Source organism: Dreissena polymorpha, chromosome 5 (assembly GCF_020536995.1).
Source record: "Dreissena polymorpha isolate Duluth1 chromosome 5, UMN_Dpol_1.0, whole genome shotgun sequence".
NCBI lineage: Eukaryota > Metazoa > Mollusca > Bivalvia > Myida > Dreissenidae > Dreissena > Dreissena polymorpha.
Window position 1 is genome coordinate 90308330 of NC_068359.1, and position 24682 is coordinate 90333011.

Sequence of the window (24682 nt, forward strand, 5' to 3'; positions counted from 1 at the left end):
CGATAATACCAGTAAGACAAACATAGTGATTCCGCTAACAGATGAAAAGTCAGTAGACATTGACATATTTTCGTTTATCTTGTTTAATGATACACAATTAATTTCTCACCTAATAAACGACAAAAAACGCCTTCATTTGTGCATTTTCGGTGCTCAAAGTGAAAAATCTACTTGTACTTCTGACGTCTCATTAGCAGTAGCGCCAATAGTTGAAGCTCACGTACTGATATTTCGTTGTTCTATCTCTGCTGTGGCTTTAATTTTCAGATCATTTGTTTTTATGAAATATTGTAGTATCTAGTACCGGCATATTATAATGAAGTTATTTCATGAACGTTTCTGTATACAATTCAACTTCTATCCTACGATGTCACGGTGTATTAGTTATATCAGCTCGGGTGTAAAAGTGAACCCCATTATGTCACGACTTTGACGGTGTTAACTTAAATTATTCCGGTCATGCAACACCATTGCGTTTTCAAATCACACACAATACGAAAACGCTTTTGGACACATTTTTAAACGTTTAATTACAAAATACAGAATATAGACACTTAAAAAAGTAAGTAAAACATAATTCTGCAAATGGTACTTTATCAAGCATTCAAAAATAAGAAGAAAACTTGAGTGCTAAATGGATACTGATCCAAGGCATTGAACATCCCGTAATGTTTGCAATATAATAAGTGTTGTATCATACGGATGAAGTATTGACCATGTGAGTGCTGGTATTATCTACACGCGTTGTTCCTGACGTTGCTGCGTGGGTGTTCTTCCACGCTATAAATATTGTATACATACTAACGATGAATATTGTTTAGCCTTTCATTACCCGATTGAGTGCACACGGCTCGGATTTACAACGGCCCCCGTCATACGGCTGATCAACAAGTGTATCTATTCTCGACAGGTTTTCAAAAGATTTGGTCAAAACACTTTTCATTGATGCAATATTTATCAACCGATTGCCCCTTTCGTATTCACCTGGAGTTTGTGTTTCCGTGACATCAGGTCCACTTACCGATCCGCGGTATGAGCTTGGGTTTGTACTGGCCTGTTGCATACGAGCCGCCCTTGCGTGCATACCCACATTTTGACTAGCTTGTTGCAAACTCCTCGACCTGTCCTTACGCTCGTATTCAAAATTAGACCTGACAGACAATTTATGAATTTTATCTAGATCGGTTTCTTTTACTGACAATCGCAATTGAATGTTTGGTACTCTAACAGAGATGCTTTGCACCTGGTTCCTCTTGGACTTACCGCCGCCGTTCTCAAAGTACAAGAAGGAGCCACAGTCGCGCTTACGCCGACGTCCCCTTACAGAAAAATATGAGGGACCGTCATTCTCCTTTGGTAATGTCTGTCTTCGCTGCTCCTTAAACCGTTCGCTATTAATAATTTTCCAATATGATTGCCCGGAATGAAGAGCCGTTCCTTCTGTAGATGGGCCTGCTCCGTCATAGCTGCCACTGGCTGTATTTTCAGTTTCCATCACAATTTCAGTGCTGTTTATAGCCGTAGCATTTCCAGTTTCGACAACGAAATGATCTGTACTTGAAAAGCTTTGTTGTCCAGGCGAACACAAGTGACTTGATGAAGTACCGGCGGGCGGGCGGCGGTCCACTTCGCGAGGAAAGACACTTTCCTCGGGAACCTCATGTATTGTGCACATGTCATTGTTCGTCGCAATACTTTTGCTGCGGACCTTGGGTTGTGTGCCCCACGTGGAGGTGTGCGTGCTCATGCTGGTAGACGCAAAGTCTTCGGAATCTTGGGACATCGAACTGCCACACACAAAGCGACCGATCTCTCGTCGTGTTACGCGATTCATGTACGCGTATATTAGTGGATTCAGTATGCCAGCTGCGAACAGAAAGCAGATTGAAGCGGCACTGAAATTCGGGTTGATCTTTTCACCGTTCATTGATTTGATTATTTCAACGAAGTAAGGTACCCAACAAATCATGAAAGCTATCGCAATAATGAATATTGTTCTGACAGCCTTGCACTCAATCGAATGTGAATGCACTTCCGTGGAGACAGTGCTGGTCGTGGAGGACTCAGGTTCCACGCTGACATGCGACCGCTGTGCAACCAGTGGCGCCACCTTGGCGCTGCGCTTGGTGTGCCCTACGGCCGCAAGAAATATCCTTATGTAGCATACACCTTGAAGAAAAATCGGCAATGCAAATACAATAATGCAAAATACCAAGGTGTAGCCACTAGAAATGTCAAAATCAATTGAACAAAGGAAATGATTCCTGTGAAATGCATATCTTCCAAGACCGGAATCCACTAACGGTGGTATGCTTACAATTATAGCCAACACCCATGATGCTGCTATAAATGTAACGCATAGGGGCTGTGTGAAGACGTTCGGGTAACGGAGGGAGTTCATGATCGCGTAGTTGCGGTCCAGTGAAATCGTGAGAAGTGCAAACTGTTGGGTGACAACGAACACGTTGAAAAGGAAGCCTTGTGCTTGACACCATCTCCCCGAATACTCAAGATGTTGGGAAACCACAGCGAATAGACTGAATGGCAACAGAAGCAGCGATATGCCTGCAACGACAAACGAAAATATAGCGACGAAGTTATTATGATAAAAAACACACACACTCGCGTTATAAATGTTCATTAAATTACAATCAGAAGCCTTTTTCAAATTTGAAGTACATAACTTGTATTTGCATTTATGAGAACTATAAACAATTGCCTCATGAAGTGCAAAATTCTGTTCGTTATAAATGAATGATGATAACTCATTTAGTGTATCATCGAGTGCACTGCGTATGTACTGACGAACTCAATTTCTACTGCATGTGCTATTTTTGTTTCTTTTGTCACTTTAAGATTTGATTACCGGATTTTCGCGAAATGTTATGAAAACATATTGAATACAAAATTGAATGAACTAGGTCTTTATCGAGTGTTGTGTCGCGTTGAATGTTGTGCGACGCCCTTTAAAGGTGACAATAAACGTGACACTAACAACATTTTATAAAATATCACGATATAAAATCACAACAAAAGAAACATCAGCTACGTCTGTTTTTAATAGATGTTTCTAGTAGTTATATTGTGGTCATAAAGCATCGGGTTTTTTCAGACACGTAAATAACATATTTCCCATGCGAATTATATCAGTCTGTAGACAAGCATTATTAAATGTCACGATTTTCAAAGAACAAAAGCGAGTAAATTAATTTCGACTCGATTTCCGTTACCATGGAATCATGTCACATGATATCAGGATATATTTCACTCTTTCAATGGGACTGAGCATTCTGTGATTCATACACTTACATCAGGAACTATAAACAAGGAAATACGCTGCGCTGCCTCATACACTTACATCAGGAACTATAAACAAGGAAATACGCTGCGCTGCCTCATACACTTACATCAGGAACTATAAACAAGGAAATACGCTGCGCTGCCTCATACACATGTGAAGGCATAGTTTGCTAATGACTCACTCGGATTAGCAAAGAACGGTCAGTTGAAATTCGACCAACAATAACTATAAAGCACTCAAACGGTACTGACCGACCTATTTTGCACATATTTGGGTTCTTATATAACCGGAGTTTGCCACTTCTACAACTTTTGACGTCAAAGACGGTTCTTGTTTATTTTAATCATTATATTTAGGTTTGACCTTAAACCTTTCGTCCAATAGAATCCCGAAGCCAATTCACCAAAATCATGGTGTTTCTAGTTGTCTTAGCGACGATTTGGGACTATTTCATGTCTGATCATTACACTGCAGCAACCATATGAAGCCACTGGAGCCTGATCGGAATCAAAAGTTAAAAAAACTCCGACATTCAACAGTTCGAAATTTTGACGCCGTATTTTCAACTCGGGGCGGTTTCGGAACGTTCGTCAAATCATCCACAACCATTTGGAGAGTTCTTGCACTCGTCGATATAACCTCAATATCTTCGGAAAACCTTCTGCCAAAGTTCTTGATGGCCAGATACCACAGGATGCAAAATGACAGCACTGAGCTCCACTAAGATGTCGGTTGGAAATGTGAATGCACTTCCGTGGAGACAGTGCTGGTCGTGGAGGACTCAGGTTCCACGCTGACATGCGACCGCTGTGCAACCAGTGGCGCCACCTTGGCGCTGCGCTTGGTGTGCCCTACGGCCGCAAGAAATATCCTTATGTAGCATACACCTTGAAGAAAAATCGGCAATGCAAATACAATAATGCAAAATACCAAGGTGTAGCCACTAGAAATGTCCAATAGAATCCCGAAGCCAATTCACCAAAATCATGGTGTTTCTAGTTGTCTTAGCGACGATTTGGGACTATTTCATGTCTGATCATTACACTGCAGCAACCATATGAAGCCACTGGAGCCTGATCGGAATCAAAAGTTAAAAAAACTCCGACATTCAACAGTTCGAAATTTTGACGCCGTATTTTCAACTCGGGGCGGTTTCGGAACGTTCGTCAAATCATCCACAACCATTTGGAGAGTTCTTGCACTCGTCGATATAACCTCAATATCTTCGGAAAACCTTCTGCCAAAGTTCTTGATGGCCAGATACCACAGGATGCAAAATGACAGCACTGAGCTCCACTAAGATGTCGTTTGGAAAAGATCTTTCTCAAAAATACACTCGACCCCCAGATAGTGGGAATGGTCTCCGAAAGTTCTTTGTTTAATTTATCAATCCTGAGAGGATCATAACCTTCCCATCTTCTTTAAGCTTTCTAGTGTCCTTCCGCATCTTACAGAATACTCGAAGGATGGATAAAACGATAAGAACCCTTAACAAAGCTTGATGAAACGGCCAAAACATTTGCGAAAGGTTTTTGAACATTCCGGACAGTTGACACATTTTGTAAATATCCCAAAATCGTCGCGGAAAAAAATGTATCGTCTAAATTTCAAAACGTCCAAAACTCTGACGACGAATTGGTTCTTATTTGAATGTGGCACCGCGAAATTCAGAAGATTGCAGAATAGTTACAAAGTTCACATGGAATGGTCCCAGAACGTCACGAAGGGACACGGAAACATCCGGATTTACCCGACTTTGATTGAAAATCAGGTTTAAAGGCCTTACTTAGTAAAAAATGGTGGTTAATTTGCACATGTCGTAGTGGTATTGTACATATAACCGAAGTTTTTAGACGACATATTTATAAAAGAGTAAAAAGAGTAGGCATATTAATCCTTTTCAATTTTCACTTTTTTATATGCTCTTATATTAATGGCTGCTAAAGGTCTGGAGGGAGGTGGGGTGGGCATTCGCCGAGTTCGCAAGAGGGAGGCGGGATGGACATTCGCTGAGTTCGCAGGAGGGAGGCGGGATGGTAATTCGCCGAGTTCGCAGGAGGGAGGCGGGATGGACGTTCGTTGAGTTCGCAAGAGGGAGGCGGGATGGCCATTCGCCGAGTTTTTAGGAGGGAGGCGGGATGGACATTCGCCGAGTTCGCAGGAGGGAGGCGGAATGGACATTCGTTGAGTTCGCTAGGGGGAGGCGGGGGTGGACATTCACCAAGTTTGCAGGAGGAGGGAGGCTGGATTGACATTCAACGAGTTCGCAGGAAGGAGGCCGGGTGGACATTCGCCGAATTCGCACGAAGGAGGCGGGATGGACATTCACCGAGTTCGCAGCAGGGAGGCGGGTTGAAAATTCGCCGAGTTCGCAGGAGAGAGGAGGAATGAACATTCACCGAGTTCGCAGGAGGAAGGCGGTTGGACATTCGCCGAGTTCGCAAGAGGAAGGCGGGATGGACATTCGCCGAGTTCGCATGAGGGGGTGGGATGGACATTCGCCGATTTCGCAGGAGGAAAGCGGGATGGACATTCGCCGAGTTCGCAGGAATGGGTGGGATGGACATTCACCGAGTTCGCAAGAAGATGACGGGATGGACATTCGCTGAGTTCGCAAGAGGGAGGCGGGGTGGACATTCGCTGAGTTCGCAGTAGGGAGGCGGGATGGACAATCACCGAGTTCGCAAGAGGGGTGCCGATGAACATGCGCCGAGTTTTTAGGAGGGAGGCGGGATGGACATTCGCCGAGTTTTTAGGAGGGAGGCGGGATGGACATTCGCCGAGTTCGCAGGATGGAGGCGGGATGGACATTTGTTGAGTTTGCTAGAGGGAGGCGGGGTCGGACATTCACCAAGTTTGCAGGAGGGAGGCTGGATTGACATTCAACGAGTTCGCAGGAAGGAGGCCCGATGGACATTCGCCGAATTCGCAAGAAGGAGGTGGGATGGACATTCACCGAATTCGCAGCGGGGAGGCAGGTTGAAAATTCGCCGAGTTCGCAGGAGAGAGGAGGGATGAACATTCACCGAGTTCGCAGGAGGAAGGCGGGATGGACATTCGTTGAGTTCGCTAGAGGGAGGCGGGGGGTGGACATTCACCAAGTTTGCAGGAGGGAGGCTGGATTGACATTCAACGAGTTCGCAGGAAGGAGGCCCGATGGACATTCACCGAATTCGCACGAAGGAGGCGGGATGGACATTCACCGAGTTCGCAGCAGGGAGGCGGGTGGACATTCGCCGAGTTCGCATGAGGGAGGCGGGATGGACGTTCGCCGAGTTCGCAGGAGGAAGGCGGGATGGACATTCCCCGAGTTCGCAGGAGGAAGGCTGGATGGACATTCGTTGAGTTCGCAGGAGGAAAGCGGGATGGACATTCGTTGAGTTCGCAGGAAGGCGGTGGGGTGGACATTCCCCGAATTCGCAGGAGGAAGGCGGGATGGACATTCGTTGAGTTTGCAGGAGGAAGGCGGGATGGACATTCGTTGAGTTCGCAGGAGGGAGGCGGGGTGGACATTCCCCGAGTTCGAAGGAGGAAGGCGGGATGGAAATTCGTTGAGTTCGCAGCAGGGAAGCGGGTGGACATTGGCCGAGTTCGCAGGAGGAAGGCGGGATGGACATTCGTTGAGTTCGCAGGAGGGAGGCGGGGTGGACATTCCTCGAGTTCGCAGGAGGGAGGCGGGATGGACATTCGCCGAGATCGCATTAGGGAAGCGGGTCGGACATTCACCGAGTTCGCAGAGGGAGGCGGCTAGACATTCACCGAGTTCGCAGGAGGGAGGCGGGCAGTTCATTCGCCGAGTTCGCAGGAAGGAGGCGGGTGGACATTCGCCGAGTTCGCATGAGATATGCGGGGTGGACATTCCCCGAGTTCGCAGGATGGATGCGGGGTTGTCATTCACCGTATTCGCAGGAGGGAGGCGGGATGGACATTCGCCGAGTTCGCAGGAGGGTTGCGGGATGGACATTCGCCGAATTCGCAGGAGGGAGGCTGGATGGACATTAACCGAGTTCGCGGGGGGTAGGCGGGATGGACATTCACCGAGTTCGCAGGAGGGTTGCGGGATGGACATTTGCCGAATTCGCAGGATGGGGGCTGGATGGACATTAACCGAGTTCGCAGGGGGTAGGCGGGATGGACATTCGCCGAATTCGCAGGAGGGAGGCGGGATGGACATTGACCGAGTTCGCAGGAGGGAGGCAGGTTGGACATTCACCGAGTTCGCAGCAGGGAGGCGGGATGGATATTCGCCGAGTTCACAGGAGGGATGCGGGTGGACATTCGCTGATTTCGCAGGAGAGAGGAGGGATGAACATTCACCGAGTTCGCAGGAGGGAGGCGGGATAGACATTCGCCGATTTCGCAGGAGGGAGGCGGGGTGGACATTCGCCGAGTTCGCCCACATCCCTCCAAACCTTGATCCGCTAGTGGACAATTCAAATTACCATTTTGACAAAAACAATATTAGTATTAAGAAGAAATGTTTTTGAAAGCATACAATTGACGTTTACATTATTAATATGACCATTGACCGATGAGTACACTGTTGACAGAATACGAACACATATAATAGTAATCGTTCATAGTATACGTACGCAGTTGACGATGTACTTACATAGTTAACGGTATACTTAAATAGTTGAGGGGTCTATTTGAACTTGTTGAAGGGGCATGTTCACAATGGACGGTATGGTAACACTTAACGGTATGCTTACACGGGTGAAGGAATTTTACAATGTTGGCGGTTAAATTATAAATGGTAAAAGACGGATACCTAAATTGATGGAATACTTACAAAGCTGAATGACTGATCACACAATGAACGTACCGGTAATAATAACACAACAGGCGAAATTATATCACAGTTGATGGAATACTTATACAGTGTATGGAAAACTTACACAGTTGATGGGATAAATACACAGCTGATGTGATACATACACAGTTGACGGGATACTTACACAGTTGATGGGATACTGACACAGTTGATGGGATACTTACACAGTTGATGGGATACTTACACAGTTGACGGGATACTAAGCCAGTTGATGGATACTTACTTAGTTGATGGGATACTTACACAGTTGATGATATATTTACACAGTTGATGGGATACTTACACAGTTGATAGGATACATACGCAGTTGATCGGATAGTTACACATTAGATGGGATACATACACAGTTGATGGGATACTTACACAGTTAATGGGATACATACACAGTTGATGGGATACTTACACAGTTGATGGGATACTTACACCGATGCCTGTCTACTTACACTGTTGAAGGACAGCTTTCACATTCGAAACAAGGTTGACAAAGTTGATGTATTTCTTGCACATTTAACGGAATATCTTGATAGTTTAATAACTGATTACACATTTGAATGAATACTCACACGGTGTACCGACTGCTCATTTAATTAAATTACTGGTTAAACAGTTAAGAGAAAACTTACACAGTTTAATGATTGTAACACACTTGGCGATAATACTTATCCAGGGGAAATTATACGCACAAAGTGGAATGACTGGTTACAAAATTTACGAACTACTTACATGGTTGATTTACTTCATAGTTGACGGACTACTTTACACCATCGACGGACAACGTGCACAGTAAACGGACTGCAGTCGCAATTTTTGGGCGGTAATACAACAAGTATTTATGGTAAAAATATCACTTACATTGTTGACGGACTACCTCAAAGTACTTACATCGTATGGAAGGGAATATCCGCCAGTCCATTCATGTTGCCAAATGACAATTACATATTGCTAAATGACAATTGCATAGTGCTAAAAGACAATTGCATTTTGCTTTATTTTATTTGTTACAAAATAACTGCGTCTTCCTTGCGTTTTTATGCTTGTTTTCTATCAGTCAGTGAAATGTTGCGTGCATATTTCTTTTTAATGTTTACTCGATGTATGTTAATCATGTATTCTTTCGAATTAATGACACATGAATTATTTCTGTTAAATTGCTCATGTGGCTATCTTCTTGTTGCTGAACTATTATCATTTCAACACTTACTATTGCTAGAAACGGGCATTTTTTGTAAGTTCTAATAAGCGAAATGAATAAGCACAAGGCAGCAGCTCACGTGAAGTAAGCCGAATGCCGAATGCATTAAGACGAATGCATTAGTAATACTGAATTCATACACGACGGAGAACCAGAGTTTTCTGTAGTTTTCGGTAGTTTTCGTAAAAGGTTAATATTTAGAACGGTGTTGTATTATACATCTACCAGATGAATTACTGTACTGCGTCGTTTCGAACGTATTTTCCAATGTTCTTATTCAGGTAAAGGTTACTTGTTTATTGCACTTGTTTATTAGGTAAATTGCATACGACTGTAATCCCCATTTCGAACGTTGAGTTGTCATTTGGTTTGTGATTAAGGTCTATTTGAAATTAATGGGCGTAATCTTGTTTTCATTTATACGGCATACGGCCATAATATCATTGTAACGAAGGTGGGTTACGATGATCAAAACGTCTAACTATTGGCTTGTTTGAATTTAACTATTTATTTCATACTGTTTTCATCGCATATCTTCGTAACACTGTCTTTATCTAATAAAATCGTACCTAGGTTGGTAAAATTGTATCTTATTCAAATTATTCATTTTAATTGTTTTTTACTAGTTTATCCCCAATACGGCATAGAAATTCATTTATAGAGCTAATTAAAATGGAAAGCAATGTGATAAAATAAGTATGCACAGTTACCTCATTAAAGAACAAAAATAATTATGTTTTCTGGAATTAAATGGGTTCTCTTTTCATTTCAAATGTTTATATTTCTGATACTGTTTTATACTATAATCAATATATGTTGAACATCTTACACCTATTTCTGTATATTGGGTACGAGATGACTTTGGAAAGGTACCAGTTGACCAAAAAACAGGTATAAGTTGACCAGAATGGGTGTCAGTTGACCACAGTACGGGTTGAACAGTTACTTAATAGGTGTCTTCAAACAGACACATTTAATGAAGATTTTTCTTTTATAGACTTAAATGGTAGATCGATCTTGTTTTTCTTTGCATCTATAATGTGTAGCTCAGTGACCCAGTTAATGTTTACGGTTTGTAACTCAGGGGTTCTGGGTATGATCCTCACATGCGGTGCTGATTTTTTTCATGGGAGTTTCCTCTGGCGAGACTGCAGAGCCCTAGCCTAGTACTGGTGAAACCCAGGAAGCATAATTAAGTGAATCTTTGCCTCAATGTAAGTTAAATACACGGGCATAAACACCATACGAACAAACACATCAAGATGTTAGTACATGTAGGATAATGGGGGGTGAAGATTTCCCGTGAAGATGGTACTTAGATGATCAAAGCAGATCATATTTCTGTGAAAAAAGTATAGAAACTTAGATCAGCAAGTGTCATATCTGACTACGTAACAGTTATTATCTCTCTAATCTATCATTATACTACATAACAGCGACTTGTTTTTATAAATAAAAAATGATGTACATAAAAACATTTGCAGATATGAGCCAACAGCAAAGAGCAGCTGTTCTTTTAAGGCAGGCAGCAGATTTAATGAATGTCAACACAAGTGACAGGAGTACACAATACCAGCACCTGCACCAGTAACCTCTGTCAGTAACACTAGTGCTGCAAAGGCAATTGTGCACCCGACAGTAACAGAAGGAGGCATGGACATGCAAATACAGGAACTGTGGCAGTGTCAGCACTGGACTATTACACCCAGGTGTATTCAGGTAGGCATCACTAAAGAGGCCTGTGTTAGATATTTGGGAACTACAGTCTATACCACACTAATTCTTTTCTATGCCCCCAGATCGAATGATCAGTGGTATATTGTTTTAGGCCTGTCTCTCTGTCATTGTATGTGTCTGTCTGTCATTGTATGTGTCTGTCACAAACTTAAACCTTGGTTAAACTTTTGCAATAACTTTTGCAATATTGAAGATAGCAACTTGATATTTGGCATGCATGTGTATCTCATGGAGTTGCACATTTTGAGTGGTGAAAGGTCAACGTCATCCTTCAAGGTCAAAGGTCAAATATATGGCTTCAAAGCGGCGCAGTAGGGGGCATTGTGTTTCTGACAAACACATCGCTTGTTAATGTAAAGATTTCTATTGTTTCATAATATTTATGCATATACATCTTATTTTACGATGCAAACTTAAAGAAGTCATTTTTGAATATTTCCTAATTATTGTTTACAAGACCTTCCTGTACTTTCAATTTGTTCTGGAAAACCCCTTCATAATTAATGATGAGGAAAAAGGCTTTTAGCAGCTAACTCTAAAAAGGTTTATGGTTTGAGTTCCATAGTTTTGTATATTTCAAACACTTTTGAATAATAAAAAAATTCCCAAGTGTACCCGTCCTTTTAACAATTGGGTAAAGACATTGCTGCAATACAGAAAATCAGATTCCACAACACAGCACTTAAAAGTTCTGTATACAAATAAACATGTGTATCGAGTTGAGTCAGGTTCAAACTGCGAAGGCTATACCGGTAACTCTGCTGGTATCAGTTTTAGAATGAAAATGTTTTTTTTGTCCTTAAATCCAAAGATATTAACTATAATAATTTATCAGTTATACAATTGCATATACTTAACGTTTCTTAATAAGGCCTAAGCTCTTGCATAAGTCAAGCTAAATATTAAAAGATTTCAACCTTAAAGGGGCCTTTTCACAGATTTTGGCATTTTTTAACTTATTCATTAAATGCTTTATATTGATAAATGTAAACATTGGATCGTAAAAGCTCCAGTAAAAAATCAATAATAAAATTAAAAAAAGGAAAAGAACATTGCCCGGAGCAGGTTTCGAACCAGTGACCCCTGAAGTCCTGCCAGAGTCCTGAAGTAAAACGCTTTAGCCAACTGAGCTATTCCGCCGAGTACACATTCTTTACGTATTTTATACCTTATATAAGCAATCTTCGTAGTTTCACAAAATTTAACGACAAAAACAGAACTCTCCAAATTATTCAATCGTTTCGCGTTGCAACGCTTTATAATTTTTATACGCCCGTCTATGACGGGACGTATTATGGTATACCCCGCGTCCGTCCGTCCGTCCGTCCGTCTGTTAATGTCGTACGCTACGTCAAATATCCTTTGACAAATTTTCTTCAAATTTTAACACAATCTTAATATTGATAAACCCTGATCCCCTTTCGTTTTTGACGGAATTCTGAATTGTCGTTCCAGAGTTATGGGACTTTGTTCGTCAAAATTTCGTGATTTCATTGAATGTCCTACTGTAGCTATATAAAAATGTTAAAGTTGTTATAACTTTGGTATGCTTGGACCTAGAGTCTTGAAACTTGACATGAAGGTTGGCCAGAACTAGTAAGTAACCACTGGACATTTCAAGGTCATTCATTTGAAGGTCAAGGTCACTGTGACCTTGAATGTAAAAATGTTAAAGTTGTTATAACTTTGGTATGCTTGGACCTAGAGTCTTGAAACTTGACATGAAGGTTGGCCAGAACTAGTAAGTAACCCCTGGACATTTCAAGGTCATTCATTTGAAGGTCAAGGTCACTGTGACCTTGAATGTAAAAATGTTAAAGTTCTTATTTCATGTTATAACTTTGGTATGCTTGTACCTAGAGTCTTCAAACTTGAAATAAAGATTGGCCAGTACTAGAAGATGACCACTGGTCATTTCAATGTCATTCATTTGAAGGTCAAGGTCACTGTGACCTTAAATGTTAAAATGTTAAAATTGTTATAACTTTGGTATGCTTGGACATAGAGTCTTCAAACTTGACATGAAGGTTTGCAAGCACACTTAGATGACCACTGGTCATTTCAAGGTCATTCATTCTAAGGTCAAGGTCACACAAGGTCACTGTGACCTTAAATGTTAAAATGTTAAAATTGTTATAACTTTGGTATGCTTGGACATAGAGTCTTCAAACTTGACATGAAGGTTTGCAAGCACACTTAGATGACCACTGGTCATTTCAAGGTCATTCATTCTAAGGTCAAGGTCACTGTGACCTTAAATGTTATTGTTGTTCATGTATCCTACCGTAGCTCAAATATCCCCCGATGGATTTTTTATACGCCCGTCTATGACGGGACGTATTATGGTATACCCCGCGTCCGTCTGTCCGTCCGTCCGTCCGTCCGTCCGTCCGTCCGTCTGTTAATGTCGTACGCTACGTCAAATATCCTTTGACAGATTTTCTTCAAATTTTAACACAATCTTAATATTGATAAACCCTGATCCCCTTTCGTTTTTGACGGAATTCTGAATTGTCGTTCCAGAGTTATGGGACTTTGTTCGTCAAAATTTCGTGATTTCATTGAATGTCCTACTGTAGCTCAAATATCCTTCGATGGATTTTTTTCAAATTTCAACACAATCTTAATATTGATAAACCCTGATCCCCTTTCGTTTTTGACGGAATTCTGAATTATCGTTCCAGAGTTATGGGACTTTGTTCGTCAAAATTTCGTGATTTCCATGCTCATGTACTTATAAAATAAACCATGTATTCAAATACAAATAAACTGAAGTAAAAAAATGATTCAAAGGGTTATTTATTACCTTACTACTTCATTGGCGAACGACGGGCGTATCATGCGCTCATGGCGCAGCTTTTATTAGGTTTTAAAATCGTCAAAAGATGCATATAATGGCTATATTAGACCATGGTAAATGTTCAGTATTACTGTTTCCTCACAAATACCATAACTAAAACGAAAATGTGCGAATCTGAAACAACTTTTTTCAATTTTGTCAATTTACCAAAGCGTGAAAAGATCCCTTTAACATGCCAAACGTGTTGTAAATGCAGGTCCATGGTTACAACTAATGACCACCTGTTGAAGGAGCTTGATGAGACCCGGGAGAGACACCAGCACAGAGGTGAATCAGATTAACTTGAGCTACAAGCAGCTTAAGAAAAACCTTTAGGGACCAGTCTGAATGTTCTGATAATGATAATAGAGTGTGCTATGTGTTTTAATGCTAAGAATTTTGGCGACTCTGTATGCAATATCCGAAGTGGTGTTTTATTAAGATTAAGAACAAATAAGGCCAATCGTAATAATAATAAGAAACATTCTGCTAGTTGGAGCCATTGAACTGTTTATTCAATCATGCAGCAATTTGTTGTTTGCCATTTGTGCATTTGGCATGCTTAAGCTCAACATAATATTAGAGAAATTTATTTATTTTACACTACAAGCATCTTATTCTTGTAGATTGGTAAGCAGCTTTGTTCTTGCTAGATTTCAATGGAGTATTTTTTAAGTAAAAATGACTTGCCATTCTATTTTGTTGTGCTGACATTTAGACATTAGTGATAATTTGTTTGCAGTGAACAGCCTAGGGTTAGTAGACCTAGTATTCAGTCAAATTGAGCCGCGTTCTGTTGAAATTGGCTTTGTGCGTGTGTGTGAAGTGTCGTCCCAGATTTGCTTATGTGGTCCACACATGCTTATCTGGGACAACACTTTCAGCCTTGACTGGATTTTCTTTTTCAAAATACTTTCTTTAAACGAAAAATCTCATAAAACCAGAAAGTGTCTCTCTGATTAGCCTGTGCGGACTGTACAAGTTAATCTGCGACAACACTTTAGGAACATGCATTAAACCCCATTTTCCCAGAGCAAAGGTCAATTGTATTTATTTCCTTTCAATATCCACATGCCTTTTATTTTAGGATCATACAGATTCTAAATGCCTATTTGTTGTAAACTAAATATTCAGTCATAACCAAAAAGTATCATAAGCTCTCTGTTAAGACAGGACCCTGAATTCTAGCATTTAATGAGGTTATGTGCTTTTCCACACTTATTATATGTCTTTTATAAGTAAAAGGTGAACACAAGCAACAATATAATTTGCTACCAAAATGTTTTCCATGTATTACTTCTTTAACATGAAAGAAGTTAACACGTGTAAAAAAAGTTTGACAAACAAAATGACAGGTAACAATCAGTTTATTTATTGTGCATCCAGGCATTTACATATAACCAGACAGTAGTGCAATTCACATGCATATGTAGGTTTTTAACTTATATTGCACCAGTTTATAGATTGTTTTGAAAACAATTGTATGATCATGGTAAAGTTGCATATGTCTAGTCATAAGCAGTATGTGTGGGATACACTATCAACAGGACCAGAGGGATCATTTTGTTGTCAGATGATGTTTATGTAATGTGTGTTTCATCCTAATATTTATTTAACCAGTAAGCCATGTAAAACATATATTTTCTAATAAAATTGTAAAAAAGGTTATTCAGTATTTAGATTATTTTGACACGCTATTTCATGATGGATGGCCTCATCCACAGTCATTACAAGACACACAACAACAACATAATTGAGCCTCGGTCTGGGAAAATGGGTCTTAATGCATGTGTGTCAAGTGTTAATCAGGGCAAATCAGTGATGAAGTTTTCGCTAAATGGAATTTTTCGATACAAAAGTATATGCCGGAAAGTGTTGTCCCTGATCAGCCTGTGCTGACGGTACAGGCTAATCTGAGACAACATTTTGAGCACATGCATTGGGTCCAATTTTCCCAGAGCCAGACTCAAATGTTAAAACAATGCCCGTTAAATTAAGAAATTCGTCCAATGACATGGTTTGCTATTAATTGAAAATCTCATAATTGTTCAAATAAAAAAAGATTTATTCATTATTAACAACAAGATGCAATTATCTTTCCAAAACAACACAATTGGCATTTCATGTAAAAGCTATTCACACAAGATGATAAATTAAACTGGTATTTATGATATACAATACCATAATAAAGAAGCACAGACAGTTCTCACTATTCCATTCATAGCAATTCATATTGAATTCAACAACAACTAGAAATGGCGCGGCAGAGGCCTACGCGTATCCCCACGCCGCATGTTTGACCCAGGGGGCAAGCAGGGTTGGTAATGGGGCCATGCAAAGTTGAGATTGACCGTATTGTCATAAGAGATATTCAGTATAATTTGGTAGTGAATCGGTGTAGAAATGAAGAAGTGAATGTCTTCGTTTGAACAGGACATATTTTTTTATTGCGTAAATCGATTCCGCTTAGAATGACCTTTAAGAAAAGGTATGGTTATGGGGGTCTCTATGTGCAAAATGTTGCATTTATTTTCGCTTAAAGTTGTCACTTTTACATTGAATTATAAAGGGAAACTATTTAGTATATTATGACCTTCAAGCAAAACAATAGGTATTATGTAGACGGGTAAGTTTTTTACCCTATCACCGCTTTTTTTACGGAGGATTCCAGAGATAGTCGATGTATCACGGTTGATACCGGAGATTTTGATTTTGATGTTTAGAGTGATCTCCCGGCAATAGTAATTTACGCTGCAATTTGCGCTGGAATTAGGTTTTTAAGTACTGGTTCCCATTTTCGCATTATGAACTATTTATAATGGCGGTGTATTCAAAACCGAAGACTAATTCTAAATCAGAGACGCACTAGCAATCGACTTAAGAAGTAATATAGATCCACAAAGATATTAACAGCTTGTTAAATTCAGTAGCAACAAAGCCAAATGCACATAGTTAAACAAAGAACGCCGTTAGAATAAGCATTAATACAAATTCCAAAAGTTTAACTGCAGTTTTCAATAACACACACGAAGTAAAGATATATATGAAGTAATTTTAAACTTATCAATATGTGACAATGAGATAAAGTGTTTGCATTGCAAATGTAAATAGGCAAAATGCAACTACCAAGTATCAGAAAGCATGTGCTAGTAGTTAAAATAAGACTGTCATTTAACATCATGCATGGACTGGCGGATATTCCCTTCCATAACATCGTTAACCGACTACATACACAGTTGACGTAATACTTACACAGCTGGCAGACGATCAGATTCAGTACAAAGCAGTTGGAGACGCTGAGCAGGTGCGTCTTTTTGTAGAACAGCATGCAGAGGGTGCCGTTGAAGGTCAATGATAGGAAGAGGATGGCGCCAAGGTACACCGCCATTAGCGTCCGCCAAACTTCCGTCGTTTCTATAGTCAATGCGTCACCGGGGGTGGACGTGACATAGGCTGACACTGCGTTATCCGACACGTTACTGACAGTTCGCTCAGGCATCATAATATCACAATACTCCTACCATGTGTAAGCTTTCATATGTCAAATGTAATTCCGTGAAGTTTGGACATGAATACGATGTGTGTGTATCAAAACTGAACGTTAGAGTTAATAAATGTATGCATCGTGTCTAGTAAGATTATTATTTCGCCAAGACGACCTGGAATTGAAATAGAGAGGCTTGCTAAAACTAAAGCGATCGAACCAATTTGTTGATCATATGTTCAACAGAGCCATGTCCAACACCTGCGGATTGGATGAATCAGTAGATCCAAGTGGCAAAACTAAGGCGTCTCGTTCTGCGTAGGCATCTTCGGATATACGGCTGGCCTACAAGTAGTACATTGGAATTATAATGTCTAGACAATCGAGAGCAACTTATGAGGACGAAGCAATAAATAAGTTAAAAAATATAAGTGGTGTAAAAATAAAAATATTGATTATAATTATTATCATCTAATATTAATTTAAAAAACAGTGAACATGCACAAATTACATAAATATATACAACGATTAGTAAATGTAATTCATTCGTATAAAAACTAAGAAGTACCGGTAAAGCCTTAATTTCTACCAATATATTTATGGTGTTTCTCTGTATTTACATGTTCGTGAAGATTGACGTTATTTTTCACAAGGTATCATTACGATTTAAAAAAGAACCTAAGCATTATAAGCCAAAGAATTAGCAGAAAATGCATCAAACATTCATGAGGAAAAACATTACTTTTGTATCAGCAAGTATGAGGTACACGAATTGAACGAACCTTTTTACTAATTGTGTCGTTACAATTACAAATTTAACTTCTGCGAACACCAGCAAGATTAACACCAACACTTTTTCGTCTTAATAAACTGTGATGTTTTTAAATACATAGATAAACTGCCTGGCTTTGATGTATTTAAGGGAAGCAAATATATATGTATAAATAAAATTAGTTGTGGTACTTCGATAATTGTATCCACACACACACGAAACAACGATGTTTCAAAATTGTTGCTGTGTATATGCGATGCGTGTTAAATTGATATTTTTTTCTGTCTCCTAAAAGGTTATTTGTTTTGAAATAATGTATGTGAAGAAATGGTAAATTGTGTTTGAAAGCGTCGTTTCTGTGGATCTGCCCAGACAATTGTAAGATTGCATTCATGATTTATCAGCTATATGGCATGTTCAATAAGATAGAAGACGTGCATGATTTGAATATACGAGGAAGCCATTCTAAAATATAGTTTACATCACAAGAATAAACAAGAAGATAAGTGTGCGGTTCAAGCGCGTACATATTAAAGATCTATGAATGTTTACGAATACTTTATTAACTAACAATCTTGTTTAGTAAAATTCCATTTACATGTATTTTGTTATTATTTAAAATACGTTATCCTAAGTGCCTTACACAGCCAGTGTCTGTTGAAATTTCACAGAATATCATAAAGGTAAATGTATTTTTAATATAACTTATTGCTATTTGATTAAATATATCAATTAACTAATACACGAATGACTGTCCTTAATAAAAGCCTGATTGTAAAGAGTATAGTAAGTTATAACCATGTGCATATTAATAAGCAAAACAAACTTGTTTTCATAATTCTTGAAACGCGAAAATTGACGTTATTAGAGCATACTATAGGCCCCATGTATTTAACAAAATGACAATAGCTTTATGACAAATCTGTTTGTAAATGACATGTAAGCACATGACAATAGCACAGACTTTTAGTCAGAAGTTGACAACTCGAGCATGGACTCATCAGGTACAATTTGATTTTGCAAGCAGTGTGACCGGTAAGTTTAATCATTTTTGTCCAGAAAAAAAATGCTACGCCTATTTTCCCATATATGACCTTCGCCTTCATATAATCTAGTCTTAGATTGTCCTGCTTAAAAGCTTTTTGTTTTAAAACTGAGACTGCGATGTGATTTAATGATGAGAATTTTTAAGAAATTTTGATTTGATTAGGCGCATGTTCTTCGAAATTATCAACAGTCTATACATATGTTTATAAATAAAAGTAAACGAATATAATAATGGTGAAATATTGGCGATTTTCCTTTTTTTAAAATTAATTTACAATTCGAGTATTACGATAAATTTAAGCACTTATTTAAAACAGTATGATACTGTTCTCTTCACGGTACAGAAGTACATTATTATATCAGCTGCCTTGGTCACATTTGTACAAGTTTTGCTATTTTATTTTAACGTTATTTTGGGTATCAAATTTTGTGCCACAATGTTTGTCTTCACAACTTAGAATCGAACCAATGATTAAAAAAACAATTAAAAGAACATATTCATTTACTTTTTCCACAATTAAAGAACGGAAATAGAAGATGGCTTATATATCCGCTTATTGCTTTCGAATTTAACCTAATATTATGTGTTTCAATCTGTATGTCTCATAATTAATTTAACAAAATATCATATCAAGAAAACATCATAGATACAGAACTACAATTTTAAGCATGCGGATCATTTAAAGAAGCATTGGTTACAACTTACAATTAAATCATCTTTCTACGTCGATTATAATTGAGTATTATAAGCTCATGATTTCCTTGTGTGCGTTTAACCTCTAGCTCGAGTCGACGTGTATAAATCATTTAAGAACCAGATGTAGGCAGTCATTTGGAACAAGTTTTTCAAGTCTTGTTTTGTTGGTGGTCTTAAGAAGTGCAATTTCGACCTCGCTTATTTTATAGTTTTTCGTTGACGGCTTCGAACCACTAACACACGCGTTTGCTTTATCGTCTTTCTCGGACCGAAATATGCAATTGTGTAATTTCTTTTGTCATTTCCAATTCGAATCAACAGAAAAAAGTTTTTTTATGTGTGATAGACGTTTTGATTCATAACGCGTCTAACTTTTCATACAAAGAGTCTTAACAATGTGCACGTGATCTTATACAGAAAAAATAAACGCCATATTTGATTACTTTCCATAATGTTTTGTTATTGTGAGAATCTTGGCTATTTTTAAGAAACAAGAGTAGCAACTGCGAACAACACATGTATTAACTTGTATTTTATTTGATTACATTTATATCAAAGCTTATGTCCTATTCGTGTATTGATGAATCAATATCTGTGGAAACTCTTATCTCTCACGGTGCTCAGTAAGGCTAATTGCAAAAAAAAATCCAAACGAGGCTTTCCTTGCACAATTTAATATCTTTGCAAGCTCGTGCTAATCATGTCAATGCGTGCATCTCAGCTACAAGAGTGCTACGACATCGTTCATATGATTCATGAATATCAAGCAACTATTTGTAAATCACATATAAACAATTAAGTTAAGGTTCATGGGACAACTTTTTGCGTTGTTGAAATTCATTATTTAAGAAACCATCAAGTATTATGCCAATCCAATCAAGCCTCGCCGTTATTTATTTTAATTATCGGCTGATAACTGATGGAAATAATTGGAGAAAAAATCATTTGTTACTAGCCTGTCTAGGGACCACGTTTTGAAAGTTTAAATTTAGATTAAATTTCTTGTCAGCAAAGTGGTGGAATGCTAAGTGTGTTCCTATTTAATTTCTTATCGAAAACAGGAAGTTTTATCCTGATCAAATAATGTCGGATTCTAACATATAAATTAGACCTTAATTCTAGAACACAGCCATATCTCTCAGGAATTTATTTAAATTATCAACAGCTTGCAACGCGGCAGCTAGGACTGAGTTTCGATTTTTTCTCATTAGAAAAATATTTGTTTGAACTAAAATAATAACCGCTATTACTTTGTGGGGAAATGTTATAAAGACACATAAGTGGGAGAGCTAAATGAAAACCAGTCTTGCGTTGAATACATGTTGCATTTCTATAGACAAACTGAGGGCAAATTTCCTAACCATCTTAATCATATCGCATTTACATCTTAAAGTTAGCAACCTGCTTATATTTGTACTTGTGTGTGTGTCATTATCGATGGATGAAACTTTAATCCTTTAACAATAGCTTTGGATGAGTTTTAAGCTTATTACTGGTATTTTTAGAAAACCAGATCGGTCTATTTTATTCTGTGTAGGTCCTAATTAAAATTTGATTACGAAATGAATGATCAAAGTCCCTATTTTAAACACTTGAAAATTTTTCCTTGATAAAGTCTTTTTCCGTTATTTGTTTTGTTCTTGAGACATTCGAGAACAGAAGTTACATTTATTTTCTCTCATAAGGGTCTCTGCAAGAGATGCCCCGGTAAACATATGAGTTTTTAAGTTCTGTGTACACTTTGGAACCACCACTTTCATTTGCATCGTTGATGCTATTTACTGTGTTTTCGCGAACTGCGATGTATTGACGTTACAATTCACGTAACTTTGCAACTTTAAAAGTGTTATCCGCAACTTTAAAAACTTAAAGATGAAGAAATTCATCGGACTTTTTCACCATTATTTCAAGTTAATGCAGTTTTACCTTTGTTTCTTTAGACATCTGTTTTCTTTCACATTTTTATGAACTCTTCGTGCAATTTCATCTAATGCTGGAATAAGTTTTGCACTACATTCCATCAATGTTCACACCTTGTGTACCTTCAACTGTTTTTCAGAAGCTGAATATAAGAAAAGAGTCAATAGCTCTATCATGCAGCGTGGCATCTTCATTTTACATTGCATCCGTCAACTTGGAGTATCCCAGAACGTCTCTGCTAGTTTCTCAAACTGATATAACAGCTGTTCGCTGTATTATTGAAACATGCTTACACTTTCACTTAAATCAGTTGATAATTTACTTCTATCTCAGGATGGTAAATCGATGTCCACCAGTTGTGATCCACTGTCGAGTTCCTTTTTAGAGTATTTAAAGCCTCTGTTCTAAACCCTTTTATAAACTGTGCATCGTTACATGTAGCTGTATGACACAGACACATTTCACATGTCCACCATTTAGTCTTGTTCACACGTAATACATAGCTCTGTGTAATGTATGCTTATTTGTTACATAAAAAATAAATTTTTCTTTTTACCTTTCTGTCCATTTGTAATTAATTAAATTTAGTCCTTTATGTGATTGCATTGCTCTTGTATTTATTTTCATTTTGTCACCTGTATAGTTATTTGGTTCGAAGGACCATTCAATGATTAGGTGCTTTTTGGTTTTGGTTGATAGTTCGGAGTGTTTACTTATTTTTCTAAAGTAATTGGTACAAAACAATACTGAACAAGATATTCCCACCTAAAATGGTTTAACTCTTTTACATATTTTTTATTTACTTATTATTGGTCTAAATTCAAAAGAATGATTATTTTCATGTTACTTTTTTCAAGACACATTTTTCGGCTAATATGTCGGTTAGGTACACGGAAATTACCGCAAAAGGGCAAAAAGTGTTGAGCCAATACGTTTTAAATATAATGAAAAGCCATTTTAGAAACTGAAACGATTAAATACACTTGGGAGCATATTCTCGAAGGTTGGATGTTTTGAAGAAAGAGGTGTTTTATGGAACGTCTCGTTACTTACATAAAAAGGAGTGCCGCATGAAACTTGCTCTGTAAATATATTTTCTTAGTAAAGGTGCTGTACTTGTTGCTACATATATTAACATTCAACAAGCAAATTTCGATGTAATATATGCGTCTTTTTTATAATAATAATAATAATAATAATAATAATAATAATAATAATAATAATAATAATAATAATAATTATAATAATTATAATAACAATAAAAATAATAATGATACTGATAATTTTTATAACAATGACAATAACAATAACAAAACAACAACAACAATAATAATAATACTTCTCAAAAATAATAAATTTATACTATATTATCATTAAGATCTATTTCAGTGATATTTACCGTGCATATCTATATCCCGGTAACCTGTGTTTTGCTGCGCGACAGTGCTAGTCACCCACACATCTGACGGGGAGACGGCACTTGCATGCGAGGAAAGGACGCGCATAGCTCCGTCACCCAGCAGTGACGTCCCCTGGCCAAAGCCAGCGCCCGTATCGATTTCTAATACAGTTTCTGGAGAGGAGAATCAACACAGAAAGGCACATACTATCTAGTAACCATAGGAATTAACGTCTATTTAAACACACGCAAAGATTGGTTGCTAAAAAGGAATGATATGTTCTTGTGTTTTAGATATAGAGAGTATGTGAATTAGCTTTTTAGGTCACAGCCCAATAACGTTTCAAATTTTCTTGTACTGATCAGTTATTTGATTAAGAAATTATTAATTAATATCGGCAGTCCCGGATCAAACCGGACCCCCCCCCCCCCGCCCGGATCAAGAACCGGAATGATCTGTAGAGTTTAAGAATTGTTGAGCTTCGACAGTCTTCCGAAAACCATCAACCCGGTGGCAATACGGCACGGCACGGCAGTTATGCGGATAGCCCCGGAACAACACGTCATCTGCCCCGTCCATCCCGGACCTACAAGACAACGACACGGATAAACACGGCAGCAATAAGGACCAACACGATTTGCCCGGGGTCGAAAATAATTTATCTAAATATGCATACACACGCACATAATTAGGTTCCATTTTCTTCTGAAATCATAACTCGGAGTAGTAACCTCGTATTTCGTGAACTAAGCTAAAACGTCAAAATGCCAGTCGAAATTAAACGTTACAAGTGGTCCCATAAGAATCGTTACGAGCACTACCAACTACCGATGAAGAGAAACAGAATCAAGAAAAAACCAAAGTCGACCCCGATCAAGATCCCCATCACACGTAGATGTACAAGAATCAGCACCACCCATGCAAACTGACTCTTAAAAAAGAAGACGTCACTCGTCCTTCCAGAGGAACATAGGGGCGACATGGCCGATTGGTTCAAGGAGAAAACTATGTTGTGCAGGAAAAGCAAAAAGAAATACAAAAAAAAACAGCTGTAAAGACCTCTGTAATGCAAACGCAGCAGAGCTTAATCTTGTGTCCAGGCCTGTGTTGAAGGTCTGGTACGAGTACGTCAGGACTGTTAGACAAGAAGTGAGGTTTGGCAACAGCAGAAATGGCTGAATTTCCTAATGCATAACTTTGTGCTCTGACGTCTCTCATAGCGAGGTGGGAAGGGCAAATCAGCATGAAGTGTGAGTATAAATTTTGATTTTTGAAAGGGGTAGTGGTGTAAACTATGTGATGTACGGTTTGTTGACACGTGACGTGTGTCTTGCCAATATTATATACCGTAAGACGGTTGCTAAAAGCTCGATTGGCCATTGTAGGCTCGGGTACTACTTACATGTACCCCGGGTACGGTAAATATACGTAAACGTACCCGGTCGATATAAGACTGTAC

At 38.8% G+C, this 24682-nt stretch overlaps 3 protein-coding genes across 3 annotated transcripts in view; 1 reads left to right on the plus strand and 2 right to left on the minus strand.

Annotated features, from left to right (window-relative positions):
* Positions 1-24682, plus strand: part of LOC127881738 (60S ribosomal protein L30-like) — a 332547-nt gene that overhangs the window by 170312 nt on the left and 137553 nt on the right. The window lies entirely within an intron of this gene.
* The window catches only part of LOC127881737 (transcription initiation factor TFIID subunit 10-like), a 98501-nt gene that overhangs the window by 36654 nt on the left and 37165 nt on the right, over positions 1-24682 (minus strand). The gene's annotated exons all lie outside the window — the stretch shown is intronic.
* Positions 513-23273, minus strand: LOC127881728 (5-hydroxytryptamine receptor 6-like). The gene is made up of 3 exons (XM_052429811.1): positions 23223-23273; positions 17156-17732; positions 513-2565 (listed from the first exon to the last, which is right to left on the minus strand). The coding sequence occupies exons 2-3, from the start codon at positions 17403-17405 to the stop codon at positions 818-820; spliced, it is 1998 nt and encodes a 665-aa protein (XP_052285771.1). The 5' UTR covers positions 17406-17732; positions 23223-23273; the 3' UTR covers positions 513-817.

Coding starts and splice junctions, on each gene's coding strand:
- LOC127881728 (XM_052429811.1), bottom strand. CDS start 17,405: ATGATGCCTGAGCGAACTGTCAGTAACGTGTCGGATAACGCAGTGTCA. Junction 2,566..17,155: donor TCTGATCGTCTGCCAGCTGT/GTAAGTATTACG, acceptor TTGTCGTTGCAG/GCATATCGCTGCTTCTGTTG.